The sequence below is a fragment of the Lepisosteus oculatus genome, chromosome 5 (genome assembly GCF_040954835.1).
Source record: "Lepisosteus oculatus isolate fLepOcu1 chromosome 5, fLepOcu1.hap2, whole genome shotgun sequence".
In the NCBI taxonomy this organism is placed as follows: domain Eukaryota; kingdom Metazoa; phylum Chordata; class Actinopteri; order Semionotiformes; family Lepisosteidae; genus Lepisosteus; species Lepisosteus oculatus.
In genome coordinates this window covers 12,386,367-12,410,022 of record NC_090700.1, presented here as the reverse complement: position 1 = coordinate 12,410,022, position 23,656 = coordinate 12,386,367, and the positions used below count along the sequence as shown (strand labels likewise).

At 36.7% G+C, this 23,656-nt stretch overlaps 1 protein-coding gene across 2 annotated transcripts in view; it reads left to right on the top strand.

The window, feature by feature from the left end:
* Positions 1-23,656, top strand: part of LOC102690256 (cGMP-dependent 3',5'-cyclic phosphodiesterase) — a 223,556-nt gene that overhangs the window by 40,547 nt on the left and 159,353 nt on the right. Inside the window, exon 1 of one of the 2 annotated variants that reach the window (XM_015341698.2) lies at positions 17,294-17,464. The exons of the other annotated variant lie outside the window; for it this stretch is intronic. Within the exon in view, the coding sequence (XP_015197184.1) occupies positions 17,457-17,464 (8 nt within the window). The 5' untranslated portion in view covers positions 17,294-17,456. Of the gene's footprint in view, positions 1-17,293; positions 17,465-23,656 lie in introns of those variants that run through there. 2 annotated transcript variants of the gene reach the window in all.

The following is a 23,656-nucleotide window of genomic DNA, read 5'->3' as shown; positions in this document are numbered from 1 at the left end:
GTCCTAGTGTTCTTGTGCGTTTCTGCCATGTGCGGTGGTTTTCTCCCTTATTCCAAAGCTATACTTGTAGGTCAATTGGCTTTTGGGAAACGTATCTTTGGTGTGAGTGTAAGTGTGTCTGTGTTTGTCTCTGTTTGCCCTGTGATGCCTGTGCATCCTGTCCGGGGTGGACTATCTTTCCTTGCACCCATTGCTTGCTGGGTTAGGCTCTGGCTCCCCTGCAACTTGAATTGGATAAAGAGGTAACACTATGGATGGAAAAAGAGGTGCCTTTTAAATTACTATTGGCATTGCATATGCTGTCTCATGTGTTCACCCACCTAATAGTGAATGCCGTTCAGGAACATAAGACATCTTTCCATTGCCAATAGATTTTGAGGGTCATCTGAAAGTGCTCTTTCAAGATCGCTTCATGGATTCACTGGAATATTAGAGGTGGAGAGCTAAGTGATGAAAAATTATTTTTTAGCTGTTAGATATGTTACAAAAAACCTCACTTTCTTTATGCAAGATGAAGCACAAACGTACCATTGGAATGGCTGTCAAGCAAGCATACATTCCTTGTGTTTACTACTGCCAAGACCTTATAGGGAATTCTCAGCGTATTTGTCTCATATCTCAATGTAGGAGTTACGGTTCTGCCTCCGTTTATCACTTTCAAACATATCTTGTGAGAGCTGTCCTTTGTTGGAGAAAGAAATAAAGGAGATGACTAAGAAAAAAATGGATTATTCTCAGAAATGTTGTGCAACTCAATACATGATAATTTTGTCACCATTTGCCAACACTTAAAATACAAATTCCAGTTTGCAGCATTTAATATAGTACCATAACCTAATCAAGCCTTCAGTGCACTTGTGCAAGTTTATAAAAGAGAACAATCAAATTTGATTTCTTAAGGAAAGCATTGTCTGACATACAGCATCACTTCTAGCTAGTGATGCTGTATGTCAGGGTATTTCCACCCTAAAGGTAGTGACAACTGTAATCCCCTGCATCACTGATGTATGTTTAAAAGGCAATCTCCAGGGTGCCAGAATTGGAGTTTCTGGTACAAGGATCATTTGAGTCAACACTCCAAAGAGAAGAACTAGTCAAAGTGAAAGAAGACGTCCTTAAATCGAGAGTGGAATGATATGTACTCATTCTGTATACCAGTTTCTGGCTGCTAAGACTGAACAGAAGAAACTGTGTGTAGAGTATAGAGTTTATTGACATGTGTACATGTACATTGGAATTCATATTTGCACCATTCTCTCAGGACAGGCACAGTATAGCAGACAACACAGTACAACAGACAACACCACATAATGTAGACAGTACATTACAAAATGGTACATTCTGTAATAAATAGTAACCACCAGAACAATAACTACATTGCAATTATTATAAGGACAATAAATATGTGGTAGTGAGAAAACAAATCATGTCAAAATTGCATAATGCAGAGGGGCATGGAGTTCTGAGACATTGCACAGTTACTGTAACTGTTAAAGATGTGCACTGTTTTTAAGCCTGGTGATCAGAGCTTTAATGGTGCAGAAACTCTTGCTAGAACACAGGGGGGACAACAGGTTGTGACCAGAATGGTCTCATACAGTGTTTCCTTTCTGTATCTCCAAATGACCAGCACCATTTCTTTATTTAACATATCATTGAGACTGACACGTTGTTAGTGTTAGGAATGAGCTCTGGTAATATCAGGGGAGGTGATAACTGGAATATAGAGGATGACAGCAGATGGACAGAGTATCCAAAGCTTGGGGAAAAAGTGGCAAGAAAGGGAAATGACAGTTTAGTCAACGGTGAGTCATATTTTATTTTCATATATCAAGAAATACGCAATGGAAAATTTACATTTTTTAACCCTTCTGACAATTTTATTGTGGTCTTTTCCCTCCCACATAGCATTTCAGAGAGTGAGAGAATTGCAGAGGATTTAGTCTGTCAGTATACTGTAAATGTGCATGCAGAAAACAATCCGCTGGAGAAGGTAGAGGGGAATATTGATCTTAGGGAGACCTTTAGTAAACTCATCCTCATTGACTAACAGGGCATTTGGTAAATTAGATTTTGTTCCTTCTGCATTTGTCAATGCAGTCAATGCAGTTTTGTCAAGCAGCTAAAGGAATTCACAGTTGTTTATCCTGAGCCACTGACTTGCTGTAGAATGATCCACTTAAAACACCCTGTGAGCAATTCCTGTCCTAGGTTTAATTTAATACCCAAAGGACTAGGTTACTGAGGAAAACTGGAATCACTGTATTAATTTCAGTTGGCTATTCCTTCAGAAAAATTACTTCTGCGTAACCGGGGGGTGAGAATGGTCTGAGTAATACATCAGATATTGCATAGCTAAACATTGAAAATGATAACCATGGAAACAAAATGGAAATCATTGCACTTGTAAATTATCTGAGAAAATAAAATGAAAAGCAACAGATAACCAGAAATTCCAAATTGGCTGAGAATTGCCACATGTAAATGCAAAGTGATTGCAGTGGCAGGCTGGGGAACATTTTAAAATGTAATATATCCCTTTGCAGGATTGTGACACCATTTTATGTTTGATCTGTCAGACAGTATAGGACTATATTTTTTGTTACATGACTGAATTGTCTTTACAAGGTTTGCTACTTACTAACCGGTTTACTCACTTATTATAAGGTTAAATATAAATATGCTCGACTTGCATACTCAACAAAAAGCTAACTTTAAGGACTACATTTTGGTTTTGGTGGTAAATCATAAAATCAGTTTACATACAGTAATTTATTTACTGTAATTGTCCTAACACATTGCTTGCTAGTATGTACTCTAGCACCAATATTGTGCTTTGCAACCATTTTGTAAGGGCTCCTGTTTATTTTATTACTCAACTGGAAACAAATTCTTACCAATGTTTTCAGACTTCCATCAGGTGCTATGGATGGTTTCACAATTGTTAATTACTTCTTAGTTGTCCACATTTACTAGCCATTCATTGCCAGCATTTGTTTTGAACTACACTTGTCATTTATTGGCAAACTTTCTAGCCAATTTATGGCAATTTAAGAATTCATCTGGTCAAAAAATGTTCCACTTTATTGTCAGTCTTTTAACTCTGCATATAATTTTGTACTAATTGCCCACTAGCAGATTACTAGAATAGTAGCCAAGGGTACTTCCACCCTAAAGGTAGTGACAACTGTAATCCCCTGCATCACTGATGTATTTTTAAAAGGCAATCTCCAGGGTGCCAGAATCCTAACATGAGTTCAGAGCATTTAATAGTTACTGTGCTGTATGTATAGAGAGATTTGCCATTCCATTTCTGTAACTACTGCAGGGTTAAATAGTATTGTAACCTCATTAGGTACTTCACTTCAACATGACAAATAAAGGACAATGTATAAATTGCAAATCATTACACTTGTGTAAATATAACTTTATCCTTTGAATTCTGTCATTAATGGTAGAGATGTTGTTCTCTAAAGACACTATTTTTCTTTTCTTTATTTACTGTACATCACATACTGTATCATTGTAAAAATTATTTTGTGTCAAAACAATTAAGCCAGAATATTGATGCCAGTTTGAGTTGTTTCAAAACATCTCTCAGCATGTAACTCTGTAACAATGCTGAAAAATAAAATAGGGTACAGTTTTTCACACAGATTTCTCAGTGCTTGCTAGATTCTTAGTGAATCTTTCTGACAAATCTTATTCTTCAGGTAAATTTTACTTGTAGTCATATACACAGTAACTGTACAGTACAGTGTGTCAAACAAATGTATAAATAAACTAGTCTATTGGTTACATTAAGTTACAAAGTAACTATAAAACATCACTTGAATGAACAAAAGGTACATAGTGTAGTGTTATCACTTATAAACAAATGTCACTTCAAAAGCAGCTTAAAAGAGCAAACAGACTATTCAAGATCTCTAAGCAAGTGAGAAAAGGCCAGTAAACAGTGCTAGAGGAAGCGAGTAATTGATGATTTGAAGGCTGCACTAATGTGTCCATTCACATAAGGCTCTACAATATTCATGTTCCATTTTAAAAATGTTATAGCTATAGGTTATGTAATAGGTTATAGCATTTTCAAGTTAAAATGGCTTTATTTCATGACTCTTTTCGTATCTGAAGGAAAGTTCTTCCTGCAACCATTTTTTTACAGCAATAGCGGGAAACTGTAATTTAATTCCTTAGTGATATTGTATCTGACGAAAAACATTACAGGTTGCGCTTAGAACGCCACCATTACCTTTTGGCACCAGATTTTCCTGTCGTGCCTTGTTTCACAGCACATGCATAAGCATTCCTGCCGTGTAATTCCTAACTTCTAGTTAATAGATTTGGAACAAGAAAAACTAGAATAAGGAACCATTTTAATGGAAAACACCAGTTTTGTGTGAAAACATGAAACTCTGGGGAACATTAATTCTTAGCAGATTTGGCATTGTGCTGTGGTGCACACACTTTCCCTTGAGTAAATTTCCAATTAAAAGCAGGTAGCGAAACCTTAGGTTTGTTTGCTTCCCCCAAGCTGCCTAAATTGCAGCAAGAACACAGATACATGCTGTATAATTTAGTGAGCAATGATAGAAATCCATCCTCTGTTCATGCAATGTGTTTTTACAAAAGTTGATTATGAGTTTTCGGTATCATTTTGATTGATGGATTTCTCAACTGACATTATGTAAGCACTACATCACCGCAGTAGTTGAGTGATCTGATTTAAGTCAAAGTCAGGCCCAGTGAGAATCAAGAAAGGAGAACACGGAAGAGAACCAATATACTGCACTTATCAAGTGAATAAATCTTTTCATGCCAATGGTGTGTTGGAGGTTGGAATGCACTGTCAGTCGGTGTCTGAGATGTTCCTAGCTAGCTATTCCAGCCTGGCAAGATGTGCCAGCCTAAAAAAGTACAGAGTGATAGGCCACAGTCTGGAACACCATGAGTCACATCAGCTCTCCAAGACTGATGGGGAAGTGCAAGTGCGATGATTAGGGCAGCAGCAACTCGTTGATACAGAACCCTATTAGTAGTGATAGAAGGCAACCTGAGTGCATGTAGTTGCACTGATCAAGTTCTGGGACCTCACCTGCTGACCTTCCTGCAGCTTCACCCTGATGTGACAATATTGCAGCAGGACATCTCGCCTCCTTCTGCTGCTCTTGTAACAACGGCTGTCTTGTGAGATGAGAAAGTGACAGTTGTGTTCCACTAATCTGTAACACGTCTTTTTAAAATAGTGCAATGCAAAACTGCAGTATGCGGATTCCTGATGGAGATACATGTTTTGCAAAATGGTGTAGCTTAGTCCGGCAGCATAAAAACCATAGAAATGTGTGAAAGCAGTGCTTACTGAACAACTGTGTGAGAAGCCAGAATTGTTTGTCAGAACTGAGTGAGCAAAGTACCAGCTGGATTATGAAATGCTACTGAAGAAGGGAACATGATGAAATGGCATGAAAATAAAAGACACATGTATAAATGAACTATGATCAATGAAAAAAAAATTGTACATTCAGTTATTTTCTAATAATGTGCAGACATTTTAGAATGAACTTTTAAAGATTCTATTTTAAAGATTCTGCATCTATTTACTTCGTATTTTTTCACAAATGTAAGTTTTTAACACATTAACTTGGTTATCTCAAATGGTATTAAGAAGACCTTGTTAGAAAACCCCACAAAGTTATGAATGTTTTTAATGCGATGGCGATTAAGAATTATACGCTAAGAACTGAATGGTTGTAACAGCAGGCATTAAAAGAACAACATTAACAGGCAAGTTTATTGGTATCAGATCAAATTTGAAATACTTGAAATGCACATCTTTTTATGGACTACCTAAACGGTCGCCAATCGTTGTATGTTTGATTTATTCAAAAGGTGACAGGCTACTGACGAATGTACTTGAAAGTGTCATATCAAAAGGTTTTGTGATTCTGTACTGGTGCACTTGAAGCTTTTTAAACTGAATTAGCTACCCCCCCCCTATAAATAATTGAAAAGTGATAACTCAAAGACCTTTATGAATAAAGGGAAGATGGTGGTAATAAATCCTCACAAACCAAATAGTGCACCAGCATCCCTGTTTCAAAGCCTACCTGGAGCATGCAAAGGATTCCATGGCTTTGTAGGTCTTTGAACCTTCCAATACAGTAAGTACTGAATTATTCCTTAATTCCTTCATTGACCTATGTGCTGATGAAGGACACATTGATAATTGATGATTGACAGGAACAAGGACCTGCAGTAGCTTGGAACCAAGGAGCCAAAGATGGGCTACAGTATGTCTGACCTAGATTATAACTAAAAGATCAGACACTGAACAGAATCAATAGGATGCAAGTACTTTCTTTGCTCAGTTTTAGCAGTAATTGCAGAAGTACTGTATCCATGTTCATCGCTTTGTTCTTTTGAGGTTAATCTGTATTCTGATTTCTCACCACTCACGGAGATTTAGCATTGCCTTGGATAAACCTCCCATAAGCTTTGCTGTATATCTTTTAAACTGTAAAACGTTATTTTGAATGATAAGCCATACTTCTACACTGTTTTACAGTTTAATGCATTTGATGCCCTCCCCCGTAATGCAATGTGGACACTATAATGAATTGTGGTGGTGAAGCGAGAGCCAAGTTTTTGGATAAAACTCTTTGTTTTCTGGTTGATCAACAGTACTGTACAGTATGCCTCCATGCTCAACTTTGGTCACGAGCTTCAGGTGGTGATCAAACGAATGAGATTGCAGGTACAAATGGTGGAAATTATAGAGTTGATGCTGCTCTGGATCGAGGGGAGCCAGTTGAGGTGTCTCGGGCAGCTTGTGAGGGTGCCTCACAGGCACCTCCTGCTCCTGGCACAGCCCTTTGGAAAGAGCCCTGGTGCAGACCCAGGATATGCTAGAGGGATTGTATTTTTTACATGATAGCCTTGGAATCCCCCAGGAGGAGCTGGAGACTGTTGCTGGGGAAAGGAATGTCTGGTTTGCTTCTCAGCCTGTTTTCTTCTGCGACCCTCACCAGCAGTAAACAGTCAGAAAATGGATGGACGCATTTGATGCTGTTTTTGTCATGGTCTTTCCAGCAAATAGAACACTTGAGTTAGATAAAATATGTCGTTGTAGTCTTAAGTCTTAAAATATCCCCTAGAACAGGAAGTAGGATTTTATTCCTATTATATCCTGCATGTAACAGGAACCTGGGATATTGGGTTGAAAAAGGGAATTGACTAAATTCTTATAATCCTTTCAGCTCTATTTTAACATGTATTGTGCAGTAAGTAATCAGTGGGAAAAAAAAGAAGTGAATAATTCCAATTGTCATCAATGTTGTTGTGATATCATGATCTTCTCAAAGGATTTCCATTCATGCTTCCAAACCCTGTCATGTTAGTTCTTTTATAAACTATGCTAACAGAGGAGCTACTGTACAACAGATGTCTAATATACCCCAAGAACATTGCAGATCAGAATAAAATTGAGCCCATTGTACAGTACCTGAAGATCTTTTGTATTCTTAGGTGGGATTTGGCACCAGCCCTCTGAATCCAACACGTGCTTGCAACATTGAAAGACCTGAACTCACCAATACTACAGGCGACACTCCTCAAAAATTAAACGACAAGGTTCTGCATTACACTCTGCTGCCACAAAAAAAAGCTACAACAAATCACGAGACAAAAAATGGGATATACAGTACCTGCTTAAAGACCTTTCTGTTTCAACAGATTAATTCAAGTAATTAAATTATTATTTTACCAATTTCTGTCCAAATAAAACAGTGCAATAACGTTCTGTAAAACAGAGAAAATAAATACCAAGGGTATTTCTTTGCACGTATACATTGTGATAATGAGAGAACAGTTTCATTTGTATCGGAGACATTAAGCAATGAGACCCCCTGTGAGTGATAAATGTCAGTCCCAGCTTTCCTCTCCGTGAGAGCGCTGCAAAAGAAAGGTGTGAATAGCTCGCTGCTCTTGCGTTTTGTTAAAGAAAATGAATGATAGTGCATGCACATTGTGTCAGTGCTTGTAACAAAGTCTCTGTGCACTGAGGAAAGCATTTTAATTACTTGGAAGCTGTGAATTCTCATTTCCTGGCAATCTGGTTTATACAGGTAGCTGAATGATGCTGCGGGGGTAGGCTTTGTAGTACTATTTGTTCACAAAACTAGATGACAAAATCCTAGCTTCTATTTAATGCATACATTTTCATGATATTCAGGTTGTTTTTAAAGCATTTCTTTGAAAATATACTCCTTGTATCCCTGCATAAAAATATTTTAAATGTAAAAAAAAATATTTGTCATCTTTTTTATATCAACATTTTATGGTTTTACTCTAGTCCATTCAGAATGATTATTTATATTTTATTTGAATGACATATTTTACACTCTTACTACTCTGTGTATTAGATTAAATGACAAAGTTAAAAATAACCTTTAAAATAAAAGTACTTTCATATTAAGGTCTGCAATTTGTATAAATAAATGTATGGATTGATACTGTATAATAATTTTAAGAAGGAAGTGAAAATGCTATCGTGATACCTGATAAGAATGTAAGATTTTAAATCCTTAAGTTAATGTTATGTTCAAAATAATGTCTGTAAATATTTCAAACAACTAGGTAGTTAGGAAGTCATGTACAGATGAGGCTTTCAAGCTTATCACTTAATACATGTGTAAATACTAAATGACAAAATACTGTAGGTAAACATAATGTTTAATCTTTAAAATGAAAAGGGGCAAAAAATATTTAATCCATTATGCTCACAGTTAATTATACCATTGATTGCAATAATTAAAGTGGTATGGTAACTTTACTTTATGACCCTGTAAACCTCAAGTGAAGCAGTTTTTTTGATAAAATCATCAATCATGTCATAGTGTAGAAGCAGTGACCATCCATGCCTCTGCCCACCCTCTTCAAAGTGTCTCCTGCAATGATATACTGTACCAGTGATACAACTGCCAGTTCCTTGCAATCATCGTTATTATTGGATGTTTTAAAAATACGCAGATGTTCTTATCTTAAAGTTCATCTGTTAATATTCATTGTATGAGTTCTCTTCTTCATATTTTTATGAATGGACACATTTCACTGAAACAATTTCTCTAAAAGAAGGATGATGGCAATGATTTGAATATACCGTAGATGGCGTCACTTTAGGACTGCTGTATGACAATTCTTGGGTCCAGGGTTTCTTTCTGGTCGGGGGCTTTCATGGGGGTGCTCCAGGTGTTTCTTCACAGTCCAGAGTAATTGGCAACTCAAAATTACCATCCAAATGCCTGTGTGTAGTCTGTGATTCTTCTGGATCTGCCTATGTCTGCTGCAGTTCACTGTGATGGTCTAAGGATAAACGTACTGAAATGGCTTTAAATGCAATAGATGATTCCCTCTTTTGTATGCCTGCCCAAACACCCATGCGGAGATCTGAAGATGCCTCTTTTCATTTCATTTTCATGAAATGTAGGGTGAGTTTGTGATGCAAAATGCAAAACATTCAAATAAAAGTGTAACACTTACAGTAGAGTATACAACAAATATAATGCAATACAAAGGTAGTCTGTCATCAATAAATGCAGAACAATGTGCAGAGAATTGATCCTTTTGCCTTCTATAGTACAGTCTCTTGCTAAGAAACCTCTAGCTTCTTAATAAGATTAATATTATTTTATTTTTTTAACTTTACTTTTCCATAGTGCCTCTGCAATCTACTCACACTGTGCACAGAGAGCTCCTGTCTACGCATGGTAGAGATACTCTGATTCAATAAATTTGTGCTGCAATATGAATCAACACTCAGTTATGTCAAGGTTGTTTTCTGACCCTGTGATGCTTTTTTCATGGTGTTCCAAATCCTTGCTTTGCACCAAGTTAAGATAGCTGGTTTACATTTTTAAAAAAAGTTGGTCAGTGCTCTCTCTTGGATAATGTAAGAATGTAGAAGTTATAACAGTAATGTGATCTCGGCAAAAACTTTCTTCATATGCAGTTGTAATACTTTCATTGAAAACTATATTTTACTCTCCCATTTTCGCTTGATTGTTTTTCCCAAGCAGAAAGAAACATTGAGCATACAATGTACAGTATCATTACTAGTTGTAAACTTCTTTTATAAACACTAGATGGCAACATTATAAAGACCAAACTGACAGATTTGTAATTTAACTCTTACGCGTACATAGAACTGACTTAATATAATTAAACGCAATAGAATTAAAAAAGCAGATAATTTAAATCTCTCATAATGTTTTAAGAAACATTCCCATAATATACTGGTGAATAGACAAAGATAGAGCAAAATAAATTTAACAGTCCAAAAATTAGTCTGTGTTTTTTGAGAATAATCACAGTTTATTAACAGAGAGCTTTCTCTACTTACTGTACCTGTGCAGAGCTTTAATGTTTTATACTACTTTTTCCCCTTCAGGACATTATACAGATAATATGCAGATGTACCTATTTTGCTAGTTTTTATGCCAAAAAACTTTATTTTTAATCTTGGGAGATTGCAAAAGTCCATGATGCAGCATAGCCCTGTCACTAAAAGACTCGTATAAGTCAAATAAATGATGTGGTAAAACCAAATGATTGTTCTCTCTTGTGGCCTAATTGCTTGGAATCAAGTGTTCCTTGATTTCTGTGCAGCACCTGCTAGTTCATTGCATATAACATTGTCATCTTTTGAGAACTAATGCTATTTCCTACTTATTATACAAAATACCTGTACAGCATACTGTACCTTGTATAACTCTATCAGTCAAAGCATATGACTTACCCTGCACTGTGCTGTAGTGAACTGATTAGGGTGAAAGGATGGACTGATGATAAAGGAAAATGAATAAAGGTCAAGGCTACTTGTTCTATTGTCTAAGTAAGCCAAATATTTTTTTATTTATTTAATGTCAATTGAACACATGCACTTCATAGGGAGTGAACAAAAAACTAATAATTGTGGGACATTGTCATTCTCTTTGATGAATGCTGCCACACTTTTGTTGTAATTTCTTTTTTACAAGAACATAGCTTCACTGCTTTCAGAAATCTAATTTCCAGCCATATGGGTTTTGAATATCTCTTCTGATCTGCACAGCTAAGGAAACCTTTTATTATTTTTTGCCTGTATTTCTGTTTCCTCATCCAGAAATGCAGACGGGTCTCTCTATTGAGGTGTCTTTTTGCCAATGCTGCTTTTAGCCTTTCTTATATAATTAAATGCACAGATTCCACGACTAAATTGTAGTAGTGCTATTCCCATTTTCATTTCTGTGGTGTTAGATTGACATCAGAGTTCCAGACCTTTAGTAATTAGTATAGCAGCAAGGGTACATCTGGATTCAATAGAGGCTTCTGATATACTGGAGAGCTTGGCTTTACCTTGCTCTCCATGTGTTGGGGTAGGAAAAATGCTTGTAGTGGCCTTAGCAGTAGAAAAACCTCATTAACCTTTTCTACTGAAAACAACAGGATGAAAGCATGAATAGTTATTTTGTAAGTGGGCCCATACCTTACAAAAGGTCCACCATCCGGGTGGATCCAGGTGGAGTGTCCAGAAAAGCGCTATATAAGTGTAAGCAATTATTAATTATTATTAATTATACCTAGATGACAGCAGTAGTGTGCAGTGTGGCACTGAAAATGGAGTTCAGTTCCCTTTGCAACCTGTCATGTGCTTTAGATACACCAATCTTGGGGCCAAGGATCTGCGCCTGTGGCTGGAAGGTTGTCGGTTCAAATCCCACAGCTGGGATTTTGCCGTATAAATGGCTGACCCTGCGTTCTGACCCAAAGCTTCTCTCTCCCCACCTGTGTCTCATGGAGAGCAAGCTGGGGTATGTGAAAAGAAAAATTCCTAATGCAAGAAATTGTATATGGCCAATAAAGTGATCTTATCTCTCTAATCTTAATTTTAATTTAGTAGAAAAATAGGTCTTCAGTCATTGTTTTAAAGACAATTTATCTCAGCTCTTCATTATATATAGTATGCTATGTATGAATCTCATAAATAAAATATTAAATGGTTATAAATATTTTTAAATATAATTCATTGTACAGGCAAATTTAAATATAATTCATTGTACCATATTATTAAATTCTAAAAATCCCCCACGCTTTTTCGGTTTTCTCTTAGACCATTCTGATTAAGTAGATTAAAATTTTTTAGATTTAAATGCATATTGGTGGTGGTGGAGGGGAGTCCCCATTACCTGTAAAGCGCTTTGAGTGGAGTGTCCAGAAAAAGCGCTATATAAGTGTATGCAATAATTATTATTATTATAATTATTATATCCTGGGTGCTGGAAAAACATTTGCAACATTGTGCAAGTTTTGTCAAGGGGAAGCATAATACTATAAGATATTCACAACCTTTATTTTTATATTCTTATTTTCATTAGATGTGCTGCTTCAAGTTTTTTGTGTTTAATATCATGCACTTCACAGGCCTCATTTAATTTAGCTTGCCTTGTAAAAAGAACACCGACAGCCTCCAATATGGTGCTTCTCTGAGCTCGTCACCAGAGTCATCAAAACAAAACTAGAATCTCCTGCTGTGACACTGGTCGTTCATGCTGATGCATTAGGCCAGAAATATATACAGTATATTGTAATTCTAACCATCCTTTCATGTGGGGCAATTTTGAAACTAATATCAGAAGTGACATGTTATTAATAAAGGTTGTGTCCTTTTAATTTTTTCTTCTACTGCAAACTGTATCTTATAAAAAGGAAACATACTGCCGATTGTAAGTTTGGCCTAAAATGTACTTGAACTTTGCCGGGAACCACAGAAGAGATGTCCTACTGTCGTAATAGAACAAAAACAAATTTCACTAGCTATAATAGACACAGTAAGTTTTGAAGGATTTAATTGGATTATGTATAGAAAGTATTTTTTTTCCTGAAAGTACTGTTTTTCTGAATGTTTTTAACGGATGGGTTGACGTTAGTTAAACTGTCTCAGAAAGATATAAAATGCTGGGAAATCACTTTTTGTTGAGTAAAATCAGAGTTTGAGGTTAGGTTTTAAGGCAACACATAGCGTTTATCCTTTCAATCCTGAAAGTAACAGCCAAGTGCTTTTTCAATGTCAGCAGTCACTGTGGTGACGCTAAACTGTGTTTCTTTTATGATAATGTATCAGTTACACTGAGCCAACTTAAACCATGCTGCAAACCCAGCTGTTGATATTGGAGCCTAACAAAGGTAACTTATCTCAGCATATTGTAACAACAGTCTATATGATGGATCCGTCCAATCAATATAAACATTTGTCAGCTGATGGGAATTATTTCCATTGCATTCTATAATACTCTAAAAGTCTTCAGAATGCTCAAAAACAGTGCAAATGCACTTCAAAATGCAGTTTCTAGACCATATTTATTTTTCCAAGTCAATTGAGAAAAAAGTCTTATTTACAATGACAGCCTGGAGACCTGTTTTTATAGCAGGGCCTTTACTACAGCAATTTCAGTGAAGTGCCTTGTTCAAGGATGCAACAATAGCACCCCACCTGGGATAGAGGGATAGAAAAACAAATCCCAGATGAAAAGCCTTTAACGGCAGGTGAATATTTCTTGAAAAGTCTTTTTTTCCCCCCCTTACCCTTGCTCTTTCATATTGCATTAAAATTGCTCATGTAGAAGGTCTGTCATTCACCCTAATGGCAGACCCTCCTCATCTGACAGTACGGCTGTGAATCAGAAACATCTGGGTGAGCATGCAGTTACTCAAGGATACTTAAAACCTGTGTTATTCTGGGTGTTTAATAAAGTTGATGGCTGTAGCCATTTTCTCAACCAGCCAGTTGTGTCAGTTTGCAGCTCTTTCACCCGCTGTATGCATTTTGCCAAATGCAGTCCTCGCCCACGGTAGTTAACTAAAGGAATTCGTTATGGAGAATTTAACTCAGTTTGTGAGTTAATCTGATTAATCTTCTTTCTCTCATGCTTCAGTTTCTCTTCTTGCCATATGGGAGGCAAAAGCAGTTAACAGCACACCATGCACTCTGCACCAAGTAATGGAAATGGCAGATTTAGAGTTAACTGCTAAAGATAAGTGATGAAGAATGCTAAGCCATTAATATGCCCTGGGATTCTTAGCTCCATGGCAACTGGGATTCTAGTACATTTTTTGCTTTTATTACCTTTTCTGTGTTTTCTAGAGTTAGCAGCATAGTGCCTGATATGATCAATTCTAAATATATTTAAAAGGCCTTACATAATTATATTTGTAATTATATCAGTAAAATTTTATAGCTTTTCCAAAATGTCTTCCTTGCGCTGAGGTGCTGTTTTTGCTACATATGTACTCAATGAAACAATTGAAGAAAAATGTTTCTTTCCCACATGCATTTTTAAACAGCAGCGTTCAAAGGCTGCGGTAAGGTGCCATGCTGCAGGCAATATCAGCAGATTGTAAATTTATCCAGGCGGTTGCCATTGGATTTAATCATTTAGCTGAAGTTCAGTGCCTTGCTCGGGGCTCAGAAAACCTGCATTAGAACAATGGACATACAGTAACATAATCTTCTGATCCATATCTTTTAGAAAAGATACTGTGCATTGTATCCTAGCACTCTTCTGCTCTGCCAAACCAAGAGTTATTTTTCAGGTTTAAGTAGGTCCTGCTCGGAATTTTCACTTCAGCTTTAGAATTTAGCATTAACTATTGTGTTCAGTCGGTCCATTGCCTTCTACCCACGTGGAGACAAAACATGTAGCTGATGCACTCTAGGCAACATCAGCTCTCTAACCACCCCTTTGACAAACCTTATCATAATGTATTCATCAGTGCTGCAAGCAATGCAGTCTCCCTGACAAAACAGCACAAGGTGAAAAATAAGCTGCGGTAGTCGAGCAGAAATTCATATCATATTTCATGGTAGGGTCTGTTAGTTAATGGGAAGCTACCCAGCGATCAACAGTCCTGTCAGAAGATATGCAATAACAATCAATGGTGTTACAAAGCATATGGCGCAGGAGGATAAAAGATGTGAGAGATGATACCAAGATGACTTGAAGCTGACACTGAGCAGAGTTCCAATGGCTCTGTGTGGTGCTGGAGTCTCATACAGTTCTTGGTTCCAAGAGGGCCCAGTATTGTCTGGTTTTGTTACGTCATGGTCTAATTATTTGATTAGCTGAATAATTGTTACACCTCTAGCCAGGCTCTGAGTGTTCCTTTAATGATGTGAATGATTTGAGTAACCAATTTTATAAGGAAAATGTCTTTAGACAATTAGATTAATTTATTAATTGGTTGGAACAACAAGCAGAAGACACAAGTTCCTCAAAGAATTGAGTTGACACACGTTATGTCGTTTTCCTCGCTGGTTTCAAGCCTGGAAATATTCGACCTACTCCATTAATCAAACAGTTGAGTCAAGAAGACTCTGTATTAGTGTATAAAATTGAAATTCATGGTTGATGTGAGGGAAAGTCTTCAAAATATTGGGGTCTGATGTACAGTATCAGTGTTGTAGAAATATGAATACATGAAACCCTGTGTGGTTAATCAAACTATTATACTGCTGCTATTAAAATGGGTATTGTAAGATAAAGTAGATTTCTGAAGTATTATTTTTTCATCAGATAAGCTCTAGAGATGTGAATTATTGCTGATAAGGAGAAATGGAGAGCCGAAGCATGTATTTCACATACTGTGAACTATGCTTTGACTCTCCATTAGTTATGTGTTGTAACACCCTCCAGTAAATTAGTCAGTGTTAATGTAAACATCTTATTCACCAGCAGCCATATCACCCTGCAACTCACAACTGGCAACCCACTGAAGCTAAGCAGGTGTGGGCTTGGTCCGTACCTGGATGGGAGACCTCCTGGGAAAAACTAAGGTTGCTGCTGGAAGAGGTGTTAGTGGGGCCAGCAGGGGGCGCTCACCCAACTGTCCATGTGGGTCCTAATTCCCCAGTTTAGTGATGGGGACACTATACTGTATACGTCCTTCGGACGAGACGTAAAACCTGTGGTCATTAAAAATCCCAGGATGTTTCTCAAAAAGAGTAAGGATGTAAACCCGGCTTCCTGGCTAAATTTCCCTTTGGCCCTTACCAATCATGGCCTCCTAATAATTCCCATCTCTGAATTGTCTTCATCACTCTGCTCTCCTCCCCACTGATAGCTGATGTGTGGTGAGCGTTCTGGCGCACTATGGCTGATGTCGCCTCATCCAGGTGGATGCTGCACATTGGTGGTGGTGGAGGGGAGTCCCCATTACCTGTAAAGCGCTTTTAGTGGACTGTCCAGAAAAGCACTATATAAGTGTAAGCAATTATTATTATTATTATCAGTTGAGCAGCTGTCCCTCGATACAGTACATTGTGACTTGGTAGAGCTCTGGGGTCTGGTAACCTCTGTACCTAATCTGTTGCACCTGAAGAAGATCAGAGGACTGGAAAAGCTTGAACGAAACCTTTGTTAATGAAATACCTAACGATGTTGCAACTTCCTGTTGCTATAGAGATACATTGTGGTACAGTATACATTGAGGACGATAGTAAAAGTTTGCAGATTTTTTTTTACGCCAGAATACAGTAACTTACATGCTGATTAATTTGCATCTCGGGTGCTTCTAGCATGCGCAGGCCAGACAGAAGTAAAAAAATCAGTTTTGTACATTAAGCTACAATGATTCTCACTATTTTGCTCTGAAAAAGCACTGAAAGGAATGATGCTTCAAGAGTTGGGAGATAATTGTGCACTTCTATCCATTGGTGCAGGGCTACTCTCTACAAGACCGTACTCTTTGGATGGTGCTTTTGTGTGAGTCATTCCCTAGGCATTTACAGGTGAGAAGCTTGAATGGATACCAAATTCAATACACCGCCTGATCCTCAACTTGTAAATAAAAAACTCATTAAAATCTGCGGCACTGTTATTACTGGTAAACTGATAAAACTGGGCAAAAACTGGGTAAGTTTATGGTCTTGCCTTTGGAAGTCACTTCTTGGACTGAAAAAATTCTGTGAGCCTCTGAGCTGGCAATAATTGCTGAAACCATACGCACAGACAGGCAGCGATATACAGTATAATATTAATTATACCCAGTGAAAAAAACATCTCAGGGTGTTGTTTTATCAAAGATCTGCCTGGAGGTTCAGGATAAAATGAAGGTCCTGAGGGGTTATGCTGAGTAAATATGAAAATTACAGGAACTCGGTGTGTGTGGGTGATGAGACTTCCTCTTTTCCTTTTCTGCTTTTGCCTGACAGTTTCCTTCTAGAGGGATTGAAAAGCTGAGGGACACAGTGCCTTGCAATGGAATTCAGAGGGAAGTAAGCATTCTGTTCGCTGGTTTGTTTCCATTCTGCTCAGGGATAGAAGGCGGCTCGGTTTCACCTGATTTTAAACCTCTGTGGACTGCAGAACACATTCTGCTTAATATTGTTTTCTTTCACCTCTTTCACACAAATATTGGATGGGATTGACATGTCACAGTAAGTTTGTATTTCTTCTCAAATCTGAATAGGAGCAATATCCAGCTGGCATTAGGAAGACAGTCCATCTCACTAATTGAAGTAGAAATTCTGGCGGTTTTGGGGATTGTAATTTAAGACACTGGTTGTATAATCACGTTGTAATACAGAGGCTCGAAAGATTAAATTTAGCGGGTAGTATTAATTTCAATTGTTCATTTTGAAAAGTCCCCATCTATTAGTGATGTAGATGCTGTTGAATTTGGTGATGTATTGCAAACAACAACTTAATATTTGGAAAATTAATATCACTGATATGAATTAATATCAGTGTATACAACGTCAATATTAAGCCAATTATCAAAAGCCTCGCTGAATCCTTATCCACAGAAATTTTCACTTCTCTCAGTTTTTGACACTCTTATACCATTAGGTTCTATTTGCTTGTAAGATAAATTATAGTAAAGCAAAAGTAAAAGAAGAATTTGGTTTAAAAAAGCTAATATTCTCAACTATTACAGTACCTCATCCTTTTTGTCTTTTTAAGGATCATTTACAGTACAGTGCAAACAAAACTGAGCCTGGTAACAGTCAATAGCTTTCTCTCAATTAACACACCATTAAACAGTGAAAGTTTAAAAATAATTTTTGAAAAGAAAATGTGGATCTCAAAGTGTATTGGTGTACTGAAAAAAGTATTAAAACACTTGTTGTAAATGAGACAAAATACGTGTCAAGTGGTAAAAACCAGTGGAATGTTTAAATATTGTATAATTGTGTATGTAAAGTCATTTACAAGAAGAAACGAATGCTTAGCCGACTAGACAGGAAGACATTTCCTGTGGCCCAAATGCAATAATCATTTAAGCAAAATGATGTGCGCTCTGAATTGGGTAATTTAAGACTGATAAGTAGATAAGCTGATGTGTACCTTTTCAACTTGGTATGTTTTAATTCAATAAAAAGAAACTGGATAATACCACATGCACTTTTCATACTAAAGTAACATTTTGGATGATGATTCAAAACTTTGAAATTTTGACATGTTTCCACTTGTTTCCATATTGCAGGAGTTCTGGTTCTACTAGTGCTAGCTTTCAGGTTCACATGAGGCTTTTCCTGTACTGTTGGCAAGCAGGCTGTGCACAGTATTAGTAAACAGGTTTTGTGCATTGCAAAATGAGGTATTTGTTAAAACAACAACAATTAAAACATTTCCAAATAGTTACAGCTGTTAAGGGCCACTAACAGAAGAAGTGAAATGAAATCAGCCCTTTGTTTTTCCTGTTTAGAGTATAAAGAATACTTTATAAAGAATATTAGAATTTCAGAATGGACATGTAAGTAAAACAAAAAAAGAAGAGCCAGGTTGCTCATATTGTCATGGATAAGTCCTGGAGCATTCATAGACATTTTCAAAATATGTGCTATCATGTGAATCACTTTACCACTCCAAAGTGTAACAGAGAAAGGGTACTTATCTGTTAAGAGTCCATGATTATGGATTATGGAGTGGGAATCAGATGATTTTCAGGACATTGCGTGCTTATTTTCCCCAAATGCCAAATTGTAATTATCAGGGAAAAATGTAATCTACAATGTTACAGGAGAACAGTAAAATAAAGTGCATATTGAAGTCTATATTAAGAGTCTGAATTTCCCTTCAAGTGGGTGCCATGATACAGGAGACTCAGAATGGAAACCAGTAGTGATCATACAACAGAGGGTGTAAAAATAGGATTTAAAGTTGGACATACTGTAGCTTGGTCCCCTGCAAATCTTTCTTGTGGAGTGGATAATGTGAGATACAGTAGATTCACTTACAGTATATTGCCATATGAATTTGGAAATTCAAGTTTGTACCAGATAACTGCCCTTTGAGGAAGCGAGAGGAATCGTACTTAATAACCGAAACAATTAATGAAACACAATAATTATTATAATGGAGAGATGTGAGTTTGAAGAGAATGGAAAAAGGTTTCAATTTTGCATCTAAACAAATTACTAATATGAGTTACTGTGTTGGAGTGTAAACAGGAATAAATCCATGGTATCTAAAGTGTTTAACCAGCATCTCAATCTGAAATAAACCAGCTTCTCAAATGAAAACTTTAAAGGCAGTGATACACTGTAGACCTTGATCAATTAATATTCTACTGTGAGCACAGAAGTTCTAAAAATAATAAATGAAGCAGAGATTGGTAGACTGTCTATATATTTTATAATAATTATGTACATCTGTGATGAGTGATATGCAATTTTGAATGTTGCTGACAGAAATAAGGGTTGTGATAAAAAAGCTGGAGGATCCAAATATAAGGTAAACCACAGAGTTGAGAGTGGGCATCCCTGATGAGTACCTCTAGAGAGCACTTGTCTCTTAATACCATTGTTGAACTGTTGGCATATAAACTTTTAACTATATTAATGAATCCTACAGTATATAATCCAGAACTGAATACAGATTAATATGGAGGAGGCAGGAATAATCATGGTATCACAAATTAATTCACTCATGTTAGCCTCCAGCCAGTGCAATGCTACCTAAGACAGGGCAATACAGTAGGTCCCATACAGTGTAACAAATTCTATTCCCCTAATGTAATGCTTGTTGGATAACTAAACAAGTTTTATTTGAATCATTTTTATTTTCTAGAAATATACAGTACCAGGTGGAGTCAATTTAACTTTCCAAAAGATGAATTCTTTTCTCATGCTAAAGAAGCTGTACCATTGTTGTGAACTTGATTTCATTTTGTCAGATCACAGCTGTTTCACCTTGTGCTCTTTTGTATTGTGTTTAGTTTCTCTAAGAGAAAAAACAGGGATACATGTTGGGAATATTCTTGAAGTAAACTGTATAAACAGTATGTACAGTACTGTATGCATTTTAGGTGTAGTTCAATACAATTTAACTAAAAATAAGAATGAGACAGTCTATGAAGCCTGATTGCACAGACATTAATGTTATCATTATGGTGATTTTTAGTAAGATGGTTTCTCAAGGTGTTCTTCTATATAACAGCCTGACCTTCAAGAGAGATAAGCATTTGAATTTTGGTAATAATAAAAGTAATTGACTCAAAACCTCATTTGTGATTTAAAGTAATCTCACTAAATTAGTTGATTTTCTTTTAATTATGACTCAGTAATTCATATGCTTAGTTACTGACAGGGATTTTAAGAGCAAACTTTTTGCCTTCATTTTTCCTAATTTTGTCATTTAAATTGCATCATAAACATTGCACGTTCTTAGGGGTAAAAGGTGATGCATGCACATTTGTTAAAGTACTTTTGCACGGGATAATTCTATACTTAATCTCAAAGAATTATCCTAACGCCTACAGTACCAGATTCATTTTTAAAGCTGATTGCCTGACACAACCTAGTGATTCAAATGAAGCTGTATCCTTACTTTCTAAGAAATCAGAGGGAGAGTGTAAATAAGAACAGAATCCATTTAACAGTGGAATATGGTAGACAAAATAATTTCTCATTACAAGCATCCTACCCTTTCTATTCAGACATTTGTATTATCATTTAATCTAACATTGAAGTGCTGATGAAATTACTTGTATTCTAAAGGTTGTTTCATTATCTCTGAATGATTCTTAGAAGTTAAGTCGTGTGGTTGTGGTTGAATATTTCAAGAAAGTTTGTTCTGTAGTTCCGTAGTTAACCATTCAGAAATAGCATGATTAAATTCGGAGCCATAAATATCGGATTAATAAGCCATGTATCTCCAGACATCATGTGCTGCTGGAAAACCACAGCACTGCTCTGTTCATGTTCAGCCAAAATTCTCCTGGTTCCTGCAATAATGGTGAATTGATATTGCTGAATAGGTCTCTGAGGTCATACTGAAAACCTCTTCCAATATCAATCAAAGTGCCACTCAAGTTTTTAAAATCTATCTGAATGCCAATGGCTGAATTGGAGACGTGAGACGTTTCTGAACACAAGGTCAAAAGGGTGAGTACATGCTCAGGGTTAAAAAATACATACAACTGATCACAAAAATACAGTCTCTTGCTGTATGCCTTCATTCCAGGCATGGAACCAACATGCATTGTGTGCGCAAGTAAAGTACTTCCATGTGCCTTCCTACAAAAAATACATTTCCATTATGCAAATGATATTCTTTTCTTTCAGAAAACATTGGTCTCAAGAGTAATCTTATGTTGTATGATGAAGCTGAAGTGGGTCGCTGCTGAAAACAGTGCAAACGAAAGATCTAGAGTAATGTGAAGTACTGCAGTGAAATACTGTATATGGTAATGTAACAAGGCTTCATTAAACTTCTAATTCCATAAATACTTTTGTAAAATGAGATGCCGTTTTAAAGGGGTCTGAGTTTCATTTACAGTAGCTTATTTGGCTTTGTAACTGTTCTATTAGAGTTATATTCCAAAATTATATTCCTACTTTCATTTTGTGTAGTTCTGAAATGTATATGTCTTTATGTTGAAATGTGTTTATGAGTTTATGTATGCGTGTCATGTATTCAAGAATTTGAATTTTAAAATACAGACTACAATTTACTGGTTGGAGCAGCCAAGCATTTACAATGATTTAATTATCAATGCAATTCTTGCTTCATAATTCATTTCCCCATCAATAAGGAATAATGGTTCTTTTTTAATCAATCATCCTCAGTCAATAACACTTCACTAATTCAGAGCTTTTAAGTAGTTCAGAGTTAACTCATCAATACCTGGCATCTCATTTGTGGAATGAGTTGGTGATGCATATTCTGCTGACTTTGTATGCATTGCAAAGAAAAATACTGTGTTGGTCTGTCCTAAGTAGGTTTCACCAGTTTATTCAAAATTATGTATATTGTAATTGTAATATTCTTAGGTATCGTATATTATTTCCAAAATGCTATACTTTCACTTTCAGAAGTCACATTGTCACAGTTAACAGCCTAGCAGTGTGAGGAGAAGGACACTACTGTCTCACTTTTGTGGTCATATAAAAGGTATACACAGTATTTATGGTGATCCAGTCTGTATTGTGCCAGATATTATTACTGTATGTCCACCATGTCTGGCAGTATGCAGAACCAAGTTCTTAATTCGTTATACAGTTTTCTAAAAAGAAATCTGCTGATTTCAAGAAACATTAGAATTTCAGGGTCTCTCAGTGTCCCCTGCTTTTAAAGAATTCTGAATACCTGAAATCCATCTGAAATGTGCCTGACTACACATTTCCTACATGTAATTACAGAAAAATGTACAGTAAGTGAAGAAAAGCAAGTTAGTATGTGGTCTAGGAGAGATAATGCCTAGCTTTTATTTGTTACATTTAAAATATTTCTGTGTTTAAATACCTTAAAATAGTACAGTAAATAAAGCATCAGAAACACATTTGCTGGCTCATTACAATGATTGATAGGTTTTACTTTGGGAAAAGTGTCACATTATATGCATACTACTATGATTAAGGTATCATTAGGTATCATTAACCATGGTGCTGGAGAGCCCCAATCCAGTAAGTTGTATAAGTCACTCTAAACCAGTAATTTGTAAAGAACAAATTGGAGAACACTTGAAGCTGGTGACCAATTTGGTAAATGTGTACCAATAAGGAAACTCTGGTCTCCGAGAGCAGAAGGTCACAGTTGGTCACAGTTAAGTTTGTGAAGCTTTTAGAAACTATGGATTAATTGTTTTTAGCCAAACCCTGTGGACTGGCATTTTTCTAGACCAGAGTTGGTCCTTGCTTTAGTGTAATCATGATTCTCACCCTGTCATTTGAAAAATGGGTTTCATCTGAAATATTTTCTTAGCACAGATAAATAACTCATGCATTCTAAACCCAACTGGGAAAACAAGTGAAGGAAAAAAAGTGGCTTCTTTCTCTGGTGTGTTTCTGAGACTATTTACTCAGTTGCAGAGCATACAAGGAAAATTGTCCTACAACTTGTTGAAGGGCAGGCACTGGGACCCAGAGGAGACTCCAATCCCCAGCACTTCCACAGTCATTCTGCATAAGAGTGTGGCTCCTGCAGCAGCCCTTCTGCCCTCTTGCTTTGCCTTTGACAAGGGGAGGCTGTCTGCTCAACCGCTATGGGAAGCAGGTGTAGATGACACACCAGCCACTGAGAGGAGATGGAGGGAGGGACCAGCTTTGATATGTAGGATGTGGCTTCAAAAAGAGTCACTAGGAAAAAAAAACCCAAACACTGAGACACACTCACAGCGAAAGAGA